The 22,585-nt window shown below is 34.3% G+C and overlaps 1 protein-coding gene across 3 annotated transcripts in view; it reads left to right on the top strand.

Moving 5' to 3' along the window:
• Window positions 1–21,552, top strand: part of Polr2H (DNA-directed RNA polymerases I, II, and III subunit Rpb8) — a 172,237-nt gene extending 150,685 nt beyond the window's left edge. For all 3 annotated transcript variants that reach the window (XM_076469552.1, XM_076469550.1, XM_076469551.1), the window contains one exon: window positions 21,382–21,552. In XM_076469552.1, coding sequence (XP_076325667.1) covers window positions 21,382–21,499 — 118 coding nt within the window. In that variant the 3' untranslated portion in view covers window positions 21,500–21,552. The remainder of the gene's footprint in view (window positions 1–21,381) is intronic.
• Window positions 21,553–22,585: the final 1,033 nt, after the last annotated feature.

Genomic DNA, 22,585 nt, shown 5'->3' with positions numbered 1-22,585 from the left:
TTTTATTAGAGTATTGTGTACAATTTTTATAAACATACTTTGTGTTACTTGGAATATTTCATTGAAGACGAAAATGTGTAATTTATAACGTGCACGTGCAGCGAAACTCATGATTTGTCACCTTTACGTTCTTAATTGTTAAACTAGTTTCAACAAAAGGTCTGAATATTTGAAGACTGAAGAAAAATTACGAGTTTCTCGTTTAACTGAGGCGTTTTCAGTGTCATTCACCATCTCCCGCTATTATAACAACTCAGTATCTGCTTACGTTATACGTTCTCGTATTTTGATCATCAAGTGAAAGGTTTGCAGTGTTGTGTATAGCATGCCTCGAATCGAACTATGTTCTTTTGAACATAATATGATGACACGCTGTCTGTGAATTGTTTGGAATGAGATAATTATTAACTTTTCAAAAGTGAGCACGTGACTAACATTTTGTTTGTTTTTATGATTTATCTATTTTTGGTCTTGATTTTTAAAATGCCAATGGAATCCTTATAGACGAGTGTGTAACAGGTTCTAATGTATTTCAAAACAGAGTGTATCATGATTAATTTGCATGCCTGAAAATACTGGCTGAATTTATACATACTATACAATACAGCATGGAAAAATGGTTGAAGTTTCACTAGCCGTAGTCGTCTTCTATCTGTATGGACGTCAAAACAGAGATAGATTACTTTTCTTCACTAAGTTTGTGGGGGCTTATGAAACTGTCGTACTTCCCCCTTCCCTGCATGTTTTATTTCTTCTGTTTCTTTTTGGATATAACCCCCTGCATGACCTACATAGTCTCATTCCAGTGGTGCGTTTACACGTCCTGATTCATCTGTAAATGCATCAACTGGAGTGAAGGTGTGTCCTGGTCTTCTCTTCACGTGCGAGAGATAGCATGAACTTGCATGTTCGGTGAACTTGGCTTTCAGGTATTCTTCTTGTAGCTTTCTAGGAGTGACGTGTATAGGCTAATCTTTGGGCTGTATCAAAGAAACATAGGTGCACGACAACATGCTATTTTCAAGCAAGTGGAACCACGAACATTAAGTAACATCACAATTAATGTTTGCACTAACTTTCATTTACGTATCTGTAGAGTGCACAAATCTGTTGACGGCTTATGTGATCCAAAGAGCACGAGGAACGGCTTGCCTATAAGGTAGTGCGTTTAAGAACAGTGACGTAATAATTATCATTCTTAAACATTGACGTATTTTACTTTCAGAATATGCTCTTAAACTTGTTTCTTATAGTAGTTAGACAGCTTTAATACGTTTGGTTTTGAGGTTCATATATGAATATATTAAATTTGTGACAACGAATAAATTTGTAGTCACTTAGTGTTAAGAAATAAATGGGCCTGACTTGTGAAAAATATAGAATTAATTAAATTATATTTTATATAGAATTAATTAAGTTATATTTTATATAGAATTAATTAAGTTATATTTTTGATAAAAGATCATCGTTTCTATGGTAACATTACTCACATAAAATTGTAGAAGTAGCTACGGATTTTAACAGTGTAGTTATCACTAGCATATTAATTTGAACTTTTAGTTGGAAGGTTGCGAGTTCGACGCTTGCTTGTCACACACCGTGTTGTCTTTGGACAAGGTACTTTACTTCAATTGGTTAAGTCTATCTATCTGCACAGTTGGTATACGGGTAGCTGGTAGTTAACCAGCACTTGACTGATAAGCCGTCTAGGGGGATTGTGTTATCTTTGTTATCCGTGTGTGCCATTGAAGTGAGTTTCTAGGATTGACTTCTGTGCTTCCGTTTCACCAAGGGATGGGTTTGTCAGCAGTTTTTAAAATGGAGAGGTACAGTTTGAAATCAGTAATACCTAAATGTATTTTGTTCTTTATATTTTGAAATAACTATGTTGTATATTTCGCATTCATTTGCAAATAAAAGATCTGAACACAGAAGATTTGCAAAAGGTATTTACATTCTACAAACATTTAATGTATTAACACATTATATATAGAGTGGTATATACATAAACTATATATATGGTTGCATAATATACCAATTTAGAGACTTTCGTTATAACACTAACACTCGCATTTATATTTTAGCATAACACATCGACTCGCCATTTCGTATAACACCAAATAACATTGTAATTCATATGATATTTTACTTGGGTATATAATATATTAACCGGCATTTTAATGTTTATTTTACTGAGTTACCCAATAATCTGAATAGTTATTTCAAAATAAAATAACAACAGTTGTACGGTAGGCAAGTTTTGTTTTTGTAATTACATCGTTTAGATCCATAGTATCACCATGCATAACGCATTAACATGGCCCGATAATATGGATCGGTTTAGATCCATAGTATCACCATGCATAACGCATTAACATGGCCCGATAATATGGATCAAAACGTTGTAATTATTAATATATCTTGACTACTGAATTAACTCGCATGTTAGATAATAATATAAATACTGACACTCAGTTTTTATAACTGTGCAAAACCAATTCATATATATTTTCGTTAAACTAATTTAACACAACGTTACTACACCTTAGTATTCACACATTTTATATAATTGTTACGAAATGACTCTTTATTTTATACAGTTTTGTAATACTAATTAACACACGCATTTTTATATATCAGTGCAAAGTACTAATTCTCTTGCATATTATAAACCTATAACACTAAGTCTTGCACACTTTATAAGCAAGTAGTATAACACACTAACTATCAGAACGTTCACATTAACATGTTTTCGTACGTGTTTTCTATAGTGTCATATCACATTAACTCATATTTTATACAGTAGAATAATGCAAAAACTCGCATGCATTTTACATGCCATAACATCCTAACAGTCGTGTATTTTGTATTGAAGTACAACATTAACTCGTCGATACGACAGTAACACACAATAACATTCATTTTATATGGTGGTATAACACATTAGCTCACACGTATTTTATATATTGTCCTGTTCTAACTGTTACACGTATATTATATACCAAAACTCTTACGTTTTAAATATTATAACACCAACTCACGTGCATTGTATATACTACTACAAACAGTAATCGTGAAACATTTTATATTCTAATATAACACTCTAGTTCACGCGCTTCGTATGTGTTAGCATTTCGCTATAACTCCCTCGTTTTATATAGTGGTAACTCGCGTGATTTGTACATGTATGCAACGCACTAACCTACACATATTATATGGTATAATACGTATGACACGTGTAACTCGCGCATTTTATGACATATATAACACTAATTTAAAAACAGTTTGTTACCAATATAACACGTGAACCCATCTGCATTTTATCCATTGTGTAGGTGATGTAACGCATTAATTCTTGTGTATTTGTATAACACTATAACACACTAACTCGTGAGCGTTTTATTTATATAGCAGTATAACACTAAACCTCACGTCATATGTAACAGTAGAAATTACTAGCTGACACGTAGTGGTACAGCCATATTTACTCATTCTATGGTATTATGTAACACACTGATGCTCCACGTTTTATTTGGTAGTGTAATAAAGTAGCTCAGGTGGTAAGGACGTTTGACTCCCAACCTGTGAGTCACAGATCTGAATCACTATCGCACAAAACATGTTTCGGCCTTGAGGACGATGTATCGTTACGGTCAATCTCGCTGTTCGTTAGTAAAAGTGTAGTTGGTGGGTGGTGGTGGTCTGTCTTCCCTTTAATCTCTCACTACTACATTAGGGACGGCTAACGCAGGCTAATGCGTTTATCTAACTGTAACATAAATCTCAAACTAAGCAAAATCATTGGATGTTGTTGTCCATTTTATAGCGAGAATTATAAGTAAATATTTCACAGTATTTGAGTAATGGTCTTATTGTTGGTACAACAGAAAGTATAAAAAAGATTCACAGTATTTGAGTAATGGTCTTATTGTTGGTACAACAGAAAGTATAAAAAAGATTCACAGTATTTGAGTAATGGTCTTATTGTTGGTACAACAGAAAGTATAAAAAAGATTCACAGTATTTGAGTAATGGTCTTATTGTTGGTACAACAGAAAGTATAAAAAAGATTCACAGTATTTGAGTAATGGTCTTATTGTTGGTACAACAGAAAGTATAAAAAAGATTCACAGTATTTGAGTAATGGTCTTATTGTTGGTACAACAGAAAGTATAAAAAAGATTCACAGTATTTGAGTAATAGTCTTATTGTTGGTACAACAGAAAGTATAAAAAAGATTCACAGTATTTGAGTAATAGTCTTATTGTTGGTACAACAGAAAGTATAAAAAAGATTCACAGTATTTGAGTAATGGTCTTATTGTTGGTACAACAGAAAGTATAAAAGAAAGTTCACAGTATTTGAGTAATAGTCTTATTGTTGGTACAACAGAAAGTATAAAAAAAGATTCACAGTATTTGAGTAATGGTCTTATTGTTGGTACAACAGAAAGTATAAAAAGATTCACAGTATTTGAGTAATAGTCTTATTGTTGGTACAACAGAAAGTATAAAAAACAGTATTTGAGTAATGGTCTTATTGATTCACAGTATTTGAGTAATGGTCTTATTGTTGGTACAACAGAAAGTATAAAAAAGATTCACAGTATTTGAGTAATGGTCTTATTGTTGGTACAACAGAAAGTATTTGAGTAATAGTCTTATTGTATAAAAAAGATTCACAGTATTTGAGTAATAGTCTTATTGTTGGTACAACAGAAAGTATAAAAAAGATTCACAGTATTTGAGTAATGGTCTTATTGTTGGTACAACAGAAAGTATAAAAAAGATTCACAGTGTTTGAGTAATGGTCTTATTGTTGGTACAACAGAAAGTATAAAAAAGATTCACAGTATTTGAGTAATGGTCTTATTGTTGGTACAACAGAAAGTATAAAAAAGATTCACAGTATTTGAGTAATGGTCTTATTGTTGGTACAACAGAAAGTATAAAAAAGATTCACAGTATTTGAGTAATGGTCTCATTGTTGGTACAACAGAAAGTATAAAAAAGAAAAATTCTTTCAGTTAAAACTGGTTGCTACAAGTCAACTTTTTTATAACAGTATTTTGTCATAACTACAAGTGAACAGGTCACCTGGTCAGAGTGACATTTTCCACGTTTTTTTATTGAATTTTTATTGCTCTGTCTTCATAATTGTTTATGGTCAACCAAAAGACGACTGAAAACAACAACAAGGTCACTCGGGAGGGACTGTTTTTTTTTTTCACAATTGGGACGTATTTGTACATACGGTAATTATATCAGACGTATTGTTTCAATTACCATGTGTGTGTATATATATAGATTCGTTTGCTGATACGAATGTGTCGATAATTGTTTGAAAAAATTGCTGTTACTTTAAGATCACGTTTTAAACAGTTTAAGTCTGACATTTTCAAGTTAAATGGCTTCTACTATTTGAATATAACTTCCAGTTCAGCCCATTTATAAGGAGGGCGCAACCAGTCTGTGGTACGAATAACTGGACAGTGGGATTGATTGCCATTTGTGGAATATTCTCGGAGCTACGAATAAGTAGGTCGTTTGATGTAGAACTGTGGTGGTAAAATGTTTGTAGCAAGATTATGTTAATAACAACGCTTTCTAAAATAATAATTAATCCAGTTTCTATATACTTGACCATTATAAGAGGCCTAATGACATTTCTTTGGTTTGCTGATCCAAGCTGTTCTGATAAGCTTTGAACAGATGAAACTGCAGAAGGTACAGCACCAGTCGTGGAATGTATTAGGTCTCTACGTCATACATCGTCTTTTCAATTTCATCTCTGATGAACAAGAAAAGAAATATTTAACGTATATGTATACTACTATTAATGCAGTTGTTTTAAAAATTAGACGTGTGGGGTCCTGTGAGGCAGGTCCAGTATCACCACGTGATTAGGGCACCTGACTCTAAATATGAGAGTTTCCCTTTCGGGTTTTTCCAAATTCTTTATGGTGTGTTCCAGAAGTCTTGACCCATAGGGAAAACAGGCATTGTATTTTTGAAGTTAAACATATACATTTCTAATCTAGGTTGTAGGTACTCCAGAAAAGAATATACCCTAATGACATATAGAACTGATATGTCTATGGCTGTTAATGACATGCAGTTTGATAGATAGATAAATTACGAACAAATTGTGTATTTTTCCTTGTCGGTCCACACTTCTGGGAAACCGTGTAGTTATTGTTTCAGTGAAATAAGCTATTAGATAAACACTTTTTAGTCATATTTCTAACACCAGTTGGGAGTGTAAAATTGAACGTTTGGTTGTTTGTTGAATTCCGCGGTAAGTCTAAAAGACATACAGTGCTAAAAACCGAGTTTTGATATCTGTGGTGGACTTTGTGCTTAATAAAAACAAACAAAACTTGTGGGCTATCTGAACCAGTTGTTCCTAATTTTGAAGTAATAGGCTAAAGAGAAGGCGGATAGTCGGACATATCCACCTAAAACTTGTACGCTACTCGTTTTCTGCTAATAGTGGGATTAAAAATTACGTTATAACGGAACCACAGCTGAAATGGAACTATGATTATTTAATATTTTTATCTCTACAGAACTTCAAGATGTAGATAATACAGACGTGAAACTAAAGTATGAAAATCTAAAATAAAATTATTTAAACTTTTACAAGCTAATGCTACACAAAATTGTATCTGTAAACCAAAGTAGTAATATTCAGGACAAATATCTGTGAACCAAAGTTCTAATTATTTAGGACAAATATCTCTGGAACAAAGTAGTGTTATTCAGGACAAATATCTCTGGAACAAAGTAGTGTTATTCAGGGCAAGTATCTGTGAACCAAAGTAGTAATATTCAGGAGAAATCTATACAACAAAGTAGTAATATTCAGGACAAATATCTGTGAACCAAAGTTCTAATTATTTAGGACAAATATCTGTGAACCAAAGTTCTAATTATTTAGGACAAATATCTCTGGAACAAAGTAGTGTCATTCAGGACAAATATCTCTGGAACAAAGTAGTGTTATTCAGGGCAAGTATCTGTGAACCAAAGTAGTAATATTCAGGGTAAATATCTGTGAACCAAAGTAGTAATATTCAGGAGAAATTTCTGTATATCAAAGTAGTATCATTCAGGGCAAATATCTGTACAACAAAGTAGTATTATTCAGGGCAAATATCTGTACAATAAAGTAGTATTATTCAGAGTAAATATCTGTACAATAAAGTAGTATTATTCAGGGCAAATATCTGTACAACAAAGTAGTAATGTTTAGGGCAAATATCTGTACAATAAAGTGGTAATATTCAGGACAAATATCTGTTAACCAAAGTAGTAATATTCAGGAGAAATTTCTGTACAACAAAGTAGATTATTCAGGAGAAATTTCTGTACAACAAAGTAGATTATTCAGGGCAAGAATCTGTAAAACAGAGTAGTGATATTCAGGACAAATATCTGTATAACAAACTAGTAATATACGGGGCAAATATCTGTAATACAAACTAGTAATGTTCAGGACTTTCATGTTACTGTGGAAGTGGTTTCCAAACCGTGCGTCGTGATAAATTGCTAGTGGTACCGCGAGAGTTTCACCAAACAGAGGGCAGGAAATATTCGTCAGTGGTTATTGTTCAAGGAATGCGTGCACTATGTTGTAGCAAAACCACATCGGGCTGTCTGCTTTGTCCAACTAGGAGAATGGAACCTCTAATTTCCGTTTCGTAAGCCCTAAGACTTACCGCTGTCCTAGTTGTTAGTATACAATCATCATGGCTATTGTCATATATATTTTATACCAGTGGTTCTCAACTGCATGTCAACAAAGTTTCAAACAAAGGATAATTAAGAATAATAAAAAATGTATATACAGGTAAACATCGATATAAAACGCATCGATAAAGCGCGATAATCAGTTGGGCGCGATGGGGTCTTAGTCCCCAAATTTTTTGGGGTTTCTACAGAGGCCGCCGCTTAATATTACCACTGCTTAATGCAATCAGCCGGTTAATGTGATCAAAAATCAAAAACCAAATCCACTTCAATCTTTTTGTATGGTTTTCACGCCGCATATTGTGATCAAACCCCGGCCTGCATGTAATAATTCCTGGCCCTGTCAACTGCAGTAAATTACATGATCTGCCAGTCATAGGATAGCTCTCAGTGCGTAGGCAAGAAGAATCAAAACTTTATTTTCATTAAAACCACAAGTCATCCTTGATCGACCGATGGATGACGAAGGATGAGTCATATACACTCATACACCAGTGACAGTGGCATGAAGTGCTGCAAACGATAGCGTCAATGTTTGCATTATCGCTCACCCCGAGGGTCAAAAAAATATATAATCAAATCGGTATAAGGCGCAATCAGATACAACGCGGTCGAATTTTTTGGACCCCAACTAGCGCCTTATATCGATGTTTGACTGTATATGCAAAACAATATTGAATGTAGCAGCAGAGGTGCCGTAAAAATTAAAGTAAATGAGTGAGGATCTCGTCGGTAGGAAAAGGTTAGAAACCACTATCGGGTACCAACGATTAGTTGAATTTCACACCGATATCGTTTGAAGGTTGTTTTATAAACCTTTTATCCACTTTTGTGAGGAGTTTAGGTCCAACATGGCCAGGTGGTTAAGGCGCTTGACTCGTTATCCGAGGGTCGCGGGTTCGAATCCTCGTCGCACCAAATATGCTCGCCCTTTCAGCCGTGGTGGCGTTATAATGTGATGTTTATTCCCACTATTTCTTGATAAAAGAGTAGCCCAAGAGATGGCGGTGAGTGGTGATGACTAGTTGCCTTCCCTCTAGTCTTACACTGTTGAATTAGGGATTGCTAGCGCAGATAGCCCTTGTGTGGCTTTGCACGAAATTTAAAACAAACCAAACTCTGTTAGGAATTTATTCCGACTTTCCTTCTTTAAGAACGTGAGAAAAATGGTAGACACGATTTTACCTCAACATGGAATTTATTTCGATGCACTTTAGTATTTCCTGGAAATGTTGGGCTCTGTAAAGCTTGCTTTAACCTGTTGACTGCCAAGTATTTTAGTTGCTACAATACAAATCTAATGCTTCTTCATTTTGTAACTTTTTTGTTACGCCATTTTGGATCAAAAGTGAAACAATTTGTAAGTAGGTCAAATGCATGTATGGTGCTGACATCTAGCGTTGATGTTAGGTATTATTGAGAACGAATTAACTCGTCCGTGGCACTGTGTTACCGATCGGTTTGGACGAGTTATCTCGTCTACGGCACTGAACAGGCTAACCTCATTCAAATTTTTTTACAACTAATAGTTGAAATATTTATTTAAATATCTGCTATACATAGAATTTAAAATACTGGAAAGAAAAGCATTTACAGTAAATTTTCTAAGTTAAATTGCAATCTAATTTAATATGATGTCGACTTTTTCTTTAGGACATTTATTTGTTCTATTGCTCACTTACGACACACTCACAACTTCTAAAATGTCACCTTTCTCAAAACCCAAATACAGAGGTTCGTAGGAATTCAAACCTTGAGCAAATAAATTTAAGCTGTTGTTATTATTTAGATTTGGATCTCCATTAGACTTGATTATCAGTTGTTAACATAAGTGTGACATTTATGATCTGATGGTAGTGTAGATTACCAGGGAGTTCGTATTATCCTCGTCCATCTTTAGCTGGTATTCAAACAGATCATACGTCTGTTTGTCTATGTTTTAGCATTTATATTTTGACAACTAACAGATGAACATTTTACACAAGTCAGGAAGTCAGCGTTAGACAGTTCTCTTAATATTTTTTCCCGAATCATGGATCACTTTGAAGCATTTTATTTTATAATGGGGAGAGAGGGGGTATTTTCGTGGTTACAGTTTGATAGTTCTTGTAAAGTGTGATCGCAGTTTTACCACATTTCATGGGCGTATTAGGTTTGAGATTCGTAATCACGCTACAAAAAAAAAAAAAAAAGAACAATCCGGATTATTGATGATTGTGGATCTGAGGATTTTCTGAGCTTACGTAGGTGAAACTTGACTATATCCTATATAAATACACGTAATCTCGTAAAAGAGCGAGAAGGCGAGGGTTTGTCATCTCTGATTGTTCTTGTTAAACTTAGATTGCGAACGTTTCAACTAACTGTCTATGTTAAGCCTGTACGTTATTCCAGTGAATTCTGAGGAACGGGAACACGTGCAACTGTTGCAGAGTTTCAAACCTGTTGCTAGAATTGCAGTTTATTCTAAAGATGTTGCATAACGTTTCTTGGAAAGTAGAAACGCCTGCATGTATACATTACAGAGTGGGGAGCTTTTCATGAGGAACTTACTTTTGCTTATGAACAAAGGTCATGTTTTTAAGCAACATTTCACAATAACAGTGAACGTCATTAGCGTTTCTCATCCAGTTAGTATAAAATGTTAATTGACAATGAATCAGTCAGATACATGTGATTTCAGAAGGCCAGGAGTGGTCAAATTGTTAGCAAGCCCGGACTGTAAATCCGAGAGTTCCTGATTCCTGTCCCTTTACCGGAAAAACTTTCTCCACACTAGAGGGCCGTGGGTTCGCCATGAAAATGATAGTCAGGCCTCAATATTCAGTCACGCAAGAGTACTCCAAATGTTGGCGGTGAAAGCTGATGGCTATTTGTCCTCCGTTTAGTCTGTCAATTCGAAATTAAGAACAGTAAAGTACAGATAACCTCTGTGTCACTTTGTGCAAAAAAAATGTCTAAAACATTCGTATTGCGGAGCAGACATTACACAGATCTTTCAAGTCTGTATTGTTCTGGTTGGATCAAACATTTCACTATTCTTAGAGAAGCCAAAGATGAAATAAAGTGAAGGGTCAGAGAATACTTACCATGAACATATTATTAAGTTGTATTGTTTTGTTAGAATTCAGCATTTTGACTGTTTGAGAAGTTGAATGAATATGAATCCAATGAAAGGTTTAATAGTCTTATAATTACCGCTTTTAAACCATTTTCTACTAAAGATGTACACAGTGAATGGTTAGATAGTCTTATAATTACCACTTTTAAACCATTTTCTACTAAAGATGTACACAGTGAATGGTAAGATAGTCTTATAATTACCACTTTTAAACCATTTTCTACTAAAGATGTACACAGTGAATGGTAAGATAGTCTTATAATTACCACTTTTAAACCATTTTCTACTAAAGATGTACACAGTGAATGGTAAGATAGTCTTATAATTACCACTTTTAAACCATTTTCTACTAAAGATGTACACAGTGAATGGTAAGATAGTCTTATAATTACCACTTTTAAACCATTTTCTACTAAAAATGAACACAATGAATGGTTAGATAGTCTTATAATTACCACTTTTAAGTCATTTTCTACTAAAGATGTACAAAGTGAATGGCAAGATAGTCTTATAATTACCACTTTTAAACCATTTTCTACTAAAGACGTACACAGTGAATGGCAAGATAGTCTTATAATTACCACTTTTAAACCATTTTCTACTAAAGATGTACACAGTGAATGGTTAGATAGTCTTATAATTACCACTTTTAAACCATTTTCTACTAAAAATGAACACAATGAATGGTTAGATAGTCTTATAATTACCACTTTTAAGTCATTTTCTACTAAAGATGTACAAAGTGAATGGCAAGATAGTCTTATAATTACCACTTTTAAACCATTTTCTACTAAAGACGTACACAGTGAATGGCAAGATAGTCTTATAATTACCACTTTTAAGTCATTTTCTACTAAAGATGTACACAGTGAATGGTTAGATAGTCTTATAATTATCACTTTTAAACCATTTTCTACTAAAGATGAACACAATGAATGGTTAGATAATCGTATAATTACCACTTCTAAACTATTTTCTACTAAAGATGTACACAGTGAATGGTTAGATAGTTTTATAATTACCTCTTCTAAACCATTTTTCAAACAAGTCAGCTCAATATATCCCTTTTTTAATGACATTGCAAGCTCATTTTATTTTTAAAAGACAATTGGTACATCTTGGATGCTGAAGTATCATCGGTGCTTCTCTGGTAGATTTACCTGGTGGCTGTTATCTTTTCTTCATATAGTAGTCCCTAAATAAAGTAGTGAATTTTGCTCAGTCTACTCTTGAACCATCTGCGCTGTAGCTGTCTTTAATGTTGAAGCGCTAAACTAGAGAAAAGACAGCTAGTCAACGCTACTTGCCCTGCCTTCAACTCTTTGGCTGTTCTTTTACCGACGAATAGTGTGATTAATTGTAACTTTTTAATGCCCTCTCGGCTGAAAGGGTGAACACATTTGGCGACAAAGATTCGAATCCACGGCTCTCAGATTGCGAGTCGAGCGCTCTTATAACAAGGTCAGGCCAGGTGGTTAAGGGTACTCGACTTGCAATCTGACGGTCGTGGGTTAGAATTACCGTTCACCAAACATACTGGCCCTTTCAGCTGTAGGTACATTACAATGTGACGGTCAATCACACTATTTGTTGGTAAAAGAGTAGCTGAAGGGTGGCTGGTTATGACCAGCTGTCTCATTTCCTCTAATCGTACACAGCTAAATTAGGGACGACTAGGGTAGATAGCCCTCGTATAGACATCTATTTTGTCTTCAATTATCAGCCATTCACATTTTGTTGTTATTTATAGACCTGTTATTATGATTGTACAATTTAAAATTATTTTCATCCATAATCGTAACTTAAAAATGATTTTTTAAAAAAATTTATAGACATAAAGCACAAGTGTCGTCTGCGTGTCTGCCTCTCATGTCGATAACGTTTGAACGATTGTTTGTTTGTTTTGAATTTCGCACAAAGCTACACGAGGACTATCTGCGCTAGCCGTCCCTAATTTAGCAGTGTAAGACAGTTAGTCATCACCACCCATCGCTAACTCTTGGGCTACTATTTTACCAACGAATAGTGGGATTGAACGTCACATTGTAACGCCCCCACGGGGTGAAAGGGCGAGGATGTTTGGTGCGACCTGGATTCAAACCCTCGACCCTCAGATTACGAGACGAACGTCTTAACACGCTTGGCCGTGCAGGGCCTTAACGTTTGAACGATTTCAAAGAATCTTAGATCCCCTTCTTTGTAGGATATTACGTCCCAGGATTCCTTTGCAATCCTTCTGTTATTATAAGGATCTTTAACAAATTTAGTAAAGGTACCTTTAGGGGTTCTCGGGATTAGCGTATAAAATCATTTGTTGTGTACCTTCGTTCTGAGTTGAAGAAAATTGTTAGTCAGTTTATAAAGATAGTTTAGTAATCAAGTCCATTTTAGTGCAAATTATATCTAAATATTGGAAAAATAAGTCAAATATTCTTTCGTTAAAAGATAAAAGTATGTATTTTAAAGAAATCCAATTTTTATAATACGTTATCAGCTGACTGACGCCACTTAACACTAGGGTGAAACTTCCAAACTTTGTCCGAATGATAAGTTTATTTGTTTGGAATATTCGTGTAAAGCTACAGAAGGGATTTCTGCACATACTGGTCCCTGGTAGGTTAGAGACATCAACTAGTAAACAGTACCCACCGCTCAGTCGCGGGCTACTCCGTTTGCGTAGTGGGATATGATTGTCGCTCTTTCAACGCAACCAACATTCCAAAATTGCGACGTGTGATACTTTGACAACGAAACACAAACCATGGATTCGGGATTTAGAAATTGAGAAGTAATGATGAGACACGTTCATGATGTTATGGGATATAATGTTCTGGAAAATTCTTAATACCTTGAGTGAAGAACTAACTAATCTTATAATCCACTATAGTAACATCTCGAAGCTTCAGCATCACTCTTAACATGACTGCTGTATCCATACGTTTAATGTGATTCTTTGGTTATATTGTGTAAACGCAATTAATGAAATAACTTGCAGCTAAATATAGTTTGTGATGATAAAAAAATATTAGCTACAATGAACAACTAGAAAATCATAAGCTAATGTTCGGAAGTTCAATATATGTTAGTGCACCGGACTGTGGATCCAGGGGTCCGTAGCTCGCGATCCATTGTCGCAAGATAATAATCGCACTCTGTACTCTTGGATCGCGCGTGGGAGTAGCCCAGTAATTATGAATGGGTGATATTAACTAACAACCTTCTGTCTTGTCTTGTAACTTCAAAATGAAGGACGGTAGCGCTGGTTGTATGATTTTGCACTAAACTACACAAAATATCTTAATCCCAGATGTTTACACTACAGCTATGAGTTGGATCAGTGAAAAGTTATCTTCCGCTGTAAAAATTACCTGTCGAATGGTACCTCTGCACGTGTGTTTTCGTCTAATATCGCTGCGGGTCGTGAAGGTCCTTTAAATTACGTCACGTTGCAAAATATGTGCCTTGCACATACAGTTTTTACGTCATGTTTTAGAGCCACTGATTCGGCCAATGTATGTATTGCACGTGCAGTTTTTACGTCATGTTTTAGAGTCACTGATTCAGCCATTAACCAAACGCGTGTATAGTCTTCACTTTACGAATGTTAATATGAAATTAGCGTTTTGTTTTTGACGCTGTTTTTGTGGTTGTTTGTGTTTTTCAGTCGCGAATTATTTAATCTGTTTATCCCTTTTTATATCTAACTGTTGCTTCCTCCTTTATTACATTGTCTAAGAAAGGTAAGTTTAAAATTATAAACAAAATTTTGTAAGATTTTTATTGAACATTTGCTGCCATCTAACGCTTAGAGGATGTACTGTGGCAGTGTGGTTAGCTGGTTGTGAGTTAGATAAACAGCCACTACCTACACTGTTTCAGAACACCCCTAGCTTTCATCAAGTCAGCAGTTGAATCCAACTTAGCAATATTATTGCCGTTTCAACAAATCATCAGAAGATTCGAAAGAAGGCCTTCTCTAAATCGCTTACTTAAAGAAGTATTAGTTACGAATTAAAAAAAAAGCAAAGACCGAATGTTCTATCAAGGAATTATTACCATTTGTAAACGAGAGGCTCTAATTTCGTACGTTTTATAAAATATTCGACGTATTATTCAATCAGTAGAATACGCTATTCGTTTATTCAGGATCCTCGTGGTTGAATACGCATGTTAGTTTAGTGTATTCAAATGGTTAGTGGTGGGTGTTAGTATCAGACTGTTAGTTCAGGATTAGAGTCGAACAGCGCAGTCAGGTCTTGTGTACCTCTGCAAGAAAGCTCAGCAAATAATCAGTCCTAATTCTATTCTTAAGTTTCTGGAGTACATCCAGCGTGTTATTACTTCCGTTATGTGTGCCATTTCGTTGTCAACATTATGTTAGAACAAAGCTACAACTGAAGTGTGTCCTGTCATTGACGCTTCAAATGATACCTGTAGCCATGAATATTAATGTCTTTAAATAGATAGATTCATTCTAACGTATTTTAATGTTGAAATACAACGATTAACCTCGTATTAACCCGGGGTCAAGTGTTTCCTAGAGGCAGGAGTGCAGTGCCATAAATCCGCGAGTCGATAGTTTAAGTCTTGTTACCGTGAGAGCGTAATAAGAGTGACGGTCAAATCTTGCAATTCGCTTAGAGTAGTCCAAGAGTTGGTGATTGGCACTCCCTAATCTATCAGTTGAAGATTACGAACAACTAACTTAGATATTCTTTTGTGCAGCTTTGCTCAAATAACCAATAGGATCACACTTTCTTACCTCATAACACCAGCGATTGGTCTCGGATTACAATCTGTGCCCATTACTTAATGTAATGATTAACATTCTAAAATATTAATGAGCTCATGAAACATTTATTAACCAGTTTTAAAATTCCATTTCCATTGGCAAAAATCGCGTTCCACATTTTTGGAACCATGGATGGGTTATAAAAATTATCCCATTAGATTAGTGTATTCAAAGGGTTAGTGTTAGACCGTTATAAAAAAGACGGCTAAATTCCAATATTAGATTAGTGTATTCAAAGGGTTAGTGTTAGACCGTTATAAAAAAGATGGCTAAATTCCAATATTAGATTAGTGTATTCAAAGGGTAAGTGTTAGACCGTTATAAAAAAGACGGCCATATTCCAGTATTAGATTAGTGTATTCGAAGGGTTAGTGTTAGACCGTTATAAAAAAGACGGCCAAATTCCAGTATTAGTTCAGTGTATTCAAAGGGTTAGTGGTGGGTGTTAGTATTAGACTGTTAGTTCAGGATTAGAGACGAACAGCGCAGTCAGGTCTTGTGTACCTCTGCAACAATGTCCTAAACGACCAACAGTTACCAACTTTATAATAAATTTTGGGTCCCATTATATAATATCTTAATCTGAGTTCAGCGAAATAAACAAATTTGTATTACATGATGTGGCCTTCTGTGTTTCACGTGTTTATGTTGCGTGTAATGATAATTTGTTTGAACATCTTGGCTGAACAAGTTAAAGATTTCTGAGTGGGCAGACGTTTTATGACCTGGCATGAGAAGAGGCCTGTTTTCAAGATTCTCAGTCATGATGTACAAGTTAATGACATCGTAAACGAAGTAATACAGTTTACCCTAATAGAGTTTCACTTTTTAATATAACCCTTTTATTATTAAGTTATCAAAAAAAAATGCGATGGAAGCAAAGTTGCCTGGTTGGTGGGTGGGTGAGTATCATTTACATGATCATTCTGTGGAGTTGTGGGAGCATGCCACCAATAAATTGTACCGTTTAAGACACTAAATGCCTCAAATCTGTACGATAAAAGTAGGACATGGAGTAACTGACAGTCTTAAAGTTAGTAAGAGATATTACCCCACCATCAATAATAGGGGTAAACCCTGGGATTTTCCCACACGAACATCACACTCCTTCTGATTTTTTTCGTCTATGAACTTTCACGTACGGCTAACATCCACTCACTCTTTCTCACGAGTGATTTTGTTTGAGGCGCTGGATCAAAAGGCAGCCATTTTTATAAAATAAAGTATATATTTGTAAAGAAAACAATCGGCTTACATCTTACAGGTTTATGTCTCACAACAGCACCATAAACAAATATACTTCTGATGGAATTTATGAGTGTTTGTGTTGCACGTGGGCGCGTCAAATTATTAGGGCTGATACGATACGTATCTAGACACAGAAGTTTAACCAACGGTTTGTTACAAAGTTTGACAATCCTAAAAATAAAAAATTAATTCTAAACAGATGTACAGTGCCAAGGGTGTTAAGTTATTTAGTCTAAACAAATGTAGTTTCCTAATATAATTTGAAGTAATTCTAGAAAGTAAAACAGTAAATTTGATTTATTTTGTTTTTCTGTGATAGATACGAGGGTGGTCAAACTGACCGACTTTGCATAATATTGGGGTAAAGAATGTAGTAAATAAAATATGGAGTTATCGAAAAAGTTGGAAATTTATTTTGAAGGTTTTAGAGATTAATCAAAAGAAATTTGTTTATTTTTAGATGCAAACATGTATTTTTAACTTTAACATAAATACCTCTTTACACTCGAAGTTGTTGATTCCATATATTAAACATTAATTTTTAGCAAAAATACTTTATAAGAAATTCTGATTTTTTCTGTACAAAAATCTTATAATGCTTACTGAAGGCTTGCCAAACTTCCTGATTATACATAAATCGTATTCATGGTGAGTATCGTATTGATGTTTTGCCACATTCCTACAAATTATGTGGCTGCAGATTCGTGGGTCTATGGTTTGAGGCTCTGTATTTTGTTTTATATACTGCGCACTTTTAGTTGTTGGAAAACTGTAACTGTGACAGTCAGTCACACAAGTGCACGCGTTGCTAACTGGTTACATTCTTTATCCATAGTTGACATTTCCAATATAATTATATTTTTGCCTAAATCTTAAGCCTGCCTTATATGGTCGTTTAGCCTTCATATTACTTAAATTGAAAACACTAACATTAAATTGGAACATTTCTAACTTGGTGTCACCGAGTTTCGGCTTCTACATCAAAGCTTATATGTGAAAGTCCATCTTGCACACGCTATGGACCTTAAACTAAGAAAAATTGTTACCAATTTATAACTTACACGATCCTTGTTTGATCGGTGACTTTCACATATACTTCATGAAACTTAAAAAAACTTGTTTTATAGCTTACAGTTCAGTGTTCGCGCAGTTTCATGCACTTTCATTATAAACCATTGACGTAACATATAGTATATATAGCATTGTATTCCATTAACCACAATAATACATTGTAATAAACCTTTTCAAAAAAGAATTGTTCATATCAGTTTAAAGATAGTGTATAGAAATATTTTACATCTTATATGACAGTTTAAAGTTAGTGCAAAGAAACATTCTACATCTTATTTGACGGTTTAAAGTTAGTGTGTAGAAACATTCTACATGTCACTTGACGGTTTAAAGTTAGTGTATAGAAACATTCTACATGTCACTTGACGGTTTAAAGTTAGTGTATAGGAACATTCTACATATCACTTGACGGTTTAAAGTTAGTGTATAGGAACATTCTACATGTCACTTGACGGTTTAAAGTTATAGAAACATTCTACATGTCACTTGAGGGTTTAAAGTTATAGAAACATTCTACATGTCACTTGAGGATTTAAAGTTATAGAAACATTCTTCATGTCACTTGAGGGTTTAAAGTTATAGAAACATTCTACATGTCACTTGAGGGTTTAAAGTTATAGAAACATTCTACATGTCACTTGAGGGTTTAAAGTTATAAAAACATTCTTCATGTCACTTGAGGGTTTAAAGTTAGTGTGTAGAAACATTCTGCATCTTACATGACGGTTTAAAGTTAGTGTATAGAAACATTCTACATCTTATTTGACGGTTTAAAGTTAGTGTATAAAAACATTTTGTCATCTTACATGACGGTTTAAAGTTAGTGTGTAGAAACATTCTACATGTCACTTGACGGTTTAAAGTTAGTGTATAGAAACATTCTACATGTCACTTGACGGTTTAAAGTTAGTGTATAGGAACATTCTACATGTCACTTGACGGTTTAAAGTTATAGAAACATTCTACATGTCACTTGAAGGTTTAAAGTTATAGAAACATTCTACATGTCACTTGAGGGTTTAAAGTAATAGAAAAATTCTACATGTCACTTGAGGATTTAAAGTTATAGAAACATTCTACATGTCACATCAGGGTTTAAAGTTATAGAAACATTCTTCATGTCACTTGAGGGTTTAAAGTTATAGAAACATTCTACATGTCACTTGAGGGTTTAAAGTTATAGAAACATTCTTCATGTCACTTGAGGGTTTAAAGTTAGTGTGTAGAAACATTCTACATGTCACTTGACGGTTTAAAGTTAGTGTATAGAAACATTCTACATGTCACTTGACGGTTTAAAGTTAGTGTATAGGAACATTCTACATGTCACTTGACGGTTTAAAGTTATAGAAACATTCTACATGTCACTTGAAGGTTTGAAGTTATAGAAACATTCTACATGTCACTTGAGGGTTTAAAGTAATAGAAAAATTCTACATGTCACTTGAGGATTTAAAGTTATAGAAACATTCTACATGTCACATCAGGGATTAAAGTTATAGAAACATTCTTCATGTCACTTGAGGGTTTAAAGTTATAGAAACATTCTACATGTCACTTGAGGGTTTAAAGTTATAGAAACATTCTTCATGTCACTTGAGGGTTTAAAGTTAGTGTGTAGAAACATTCTACATGTCACTTGACGGTTTAAAGTTAGTGTGTAGAAACATTCTACATGTCACTTGAGGGTTTAAAGTTAGTGTGTAGAAACATTCTACATGTCACTTGACGGTTTAAAGTTAGTGTGTAGAAACATTCTACATGTCACTTGACGGTTTAAAGTTAGTGTGTAGAAACATTCTACATGTCACTTGACGGTTTAAAGTTAGTGTATAGAAACATTCTACATGTAACTTGACGGTTTAAAGTTAGTGTATAGGAACATTCTACATGCCACTTGACGGTTTAAAGTTAGTGTATAGGAACTTTCTACATGTCACTTGACAGGTTAAAGTTATAGAAACATTCTTCATGTCACTTGAGGGTTTAAAGTTATAGAAACATTCTACATGTCACTTGACAGGTTAAAGTTATAGAAACATTCTTCATGTCACTTGAGGGTTTAAAGTTATAGAAACATTCTACATGTCACTTGAGGGTTTAAAGTTATAGAAACATTCTTCATGTCACTTGAGGGTTTAAAGTTAGTGTATAGAAACATTCTACATTTTATTTGACGGTTTAAAGTTAGTGTATAAAAACATTCTACATCTTACATGACGGTTTAAAGTTAGTGTGTATAAACATTCTACATGTCACTTGACGGTTTAAAGTTAGTGTATAGGAACATTCTACATGTCACTTGACGGTTTAAAGTTAGTGTATAGGAACATTCTACATGTCACTTGACGGTTTAAAGTTATAGAAACATTCTACATGTCACTTGAGGATTTAAAGTTATAGAAACATTCTACATGTCACTTGAGGGTTTAAAGTTATAGAAACATTATTCATGTCACTTGAGGGTTTAAAGTTATAGAAACATTCTACATGTCACTTGAGGGTATAAAGTTATAGAAACGTTCTACATGTCACTTGAGGGTTTAAAGTTAGTGTATAGGAACATTCTACATGTCACTTGAGGGTTTAAAGTTAGTGTGTAGAAACATTCTACATATCACTTGAAGGTTTGAAGTTAGTGTGTAGAAACATTCTACATGTCACTTGAGGGTTTAAAGTTAGTGTGTAGAAACATTCTACATGTCACTTGAAGGTTTGAAGTTAGTGTGTAGAAACATTCTACATGTCACTTGACGGTTTGAAGTTAGTGTGTAGAAACATTCTACATGTCACTTGACGGTTTAAAGTTAGTGTATAGAAACATTCTACATGTCACTTGACGGTTTAAAGTTATAGAAACATTCTTACATGACGTTGAATTAGTTCTTTAAAACAATTGTTACTTACTTGAATATCATTTTAAAGTATCGTAGACTGATTTCCTGCATAGAAGAAGATATTGGTTTGGTCAGATATTATCATAGAGTTAAATACTATTTGTATTAAAGTAAGACTAATTATCATAGAGTTAAATACTATTTGTATTAAAGTAAGACTAATTATCATAGAGTTAAATACTATTTGTATTAAAGTAAGACTAATTATCATAGAGTTAAATACTATTTGTATTAAAGTAAGACTATCATAGAGTTAAATACTATTTGTATTAAAGTAAGACTAATTATCATAGGGTTAAATACTATTTGTATTAAAGTAAGACTAATTATCATAGAGTTAAATACTATTTGTATTAAAGTAAGACTGTAATTTGTTAAATCGTTTTCTAAATCGTGTTTTATAGTCTTGTATTTATGATATGTTTTCAAGTATGAACATTTTACCTCATGAAAAGTTATTAAAACAATTCTATACCCCATTGATCATGTTTTCTTCGACAGGGCAGCGTATGTGTCATTCGGGGGACTGCTGATGAGGCTTCAGGGGGACCCCAATAACTTGCATGGATTCGAAGTGGACAGTCAAGTGTACTTACTGATGAAAAAACTTGCATTTTAACTAATTCAAAACGCATCGTTTCTTTGCATTTATCAATAAATCCATTGTATGTATTTTCTTGTTCTTTCTGAATGTTAACACGTTGTATAATGTGAGAAAAGTGTGGATTTCTCAGGCAGGATGTAACTCACTCATGGGAAGGTCATAAGAACCTGTACTTCATGTTTCATTGATCTAAGTCTATTGGTGTATACAAATATGAAGGCGTATTACAACTTTTCATAACCACAGACACTTACACTATCGTCTTATTTTTTTATGTAACAGTGAATGCGTTTTCAAAGCCAAGATAAATCTCTTTCAACTTCATGCACTTAAACAAATGTTGGACATGAATGTGACAGAAGATATATTTTGGTAGATGTATAGTTAACCAGATTTTTTTTTCATGTAATGTCGTGCATTACATATTTTTAACCTTGAATTTATTTATTTGAATAACTAACCTTTGGTTCGGTGTGAAGACGAGACAAAAGTGGTCATATCTGTAAGCTCTAAATGCGTATCTAAATACGAGCGTTGTGATTGGCACACGTTATTCGTTCAAACTGATAAGGCATGGCCAAGCGTGTTAAGGCGTGCGACTCGTAATCTGAGGATCGCGGGTTCGCATCCCCGTCGCGCCAAACATGCTCGCCCTTTCAGCCGTGGGGGCGTTATAAAGTGATGGTCAATCCCACTATTCGTTGGTAAAAGAGTAGCCCAAGAGTTGGCGGTTGGTGGTGATGACTAGCTGCCTTCCCTCTAGTCTTACACTGCTAAATTAGGGACGGCTAGCACAGATAGCTCTCGAGTAGCTTTGTGCGAAATTCAAAAACAAACAAACAAATCAAACTGATAATATGCATAGAGTGGTAAGGAAGTGAGTTTGCTTATTTGGGTTGGATAGTTTAGGGATAACCGTAATAAATACGGACGAAATATCTACATATTAGCGTTACGTATGTCATCATAATAGCAGATACGATATGTATCTAGGTACAGAAGTTTTACCAACCGTTTCTTACAGAGTTTAACTTTCTTTTCTGTGATTTATTATCTTATTTAAATATTTCACACCTTACAGTCATTTTTCAAATTCTCAGA

This window comes from Tachypleus tridentatus, chromosome 12 (genome assembly GCF_004210375.1).
Source record: "Tachypleus tridentatus isolate NWPU-2018 chromosome 12, ASM421037v1, whole genome shotgun sequence".
Classification (NCBI taxonomy): Eukaryota; Metazoa; Arthropoda; class Merostomata; order Xiphosura; family Limulidae; genus Tachypleus; species Tachypleus tridentatus.
This window is presented reverse-complemented; position numbering and strand designations above follow the sequence as displayed.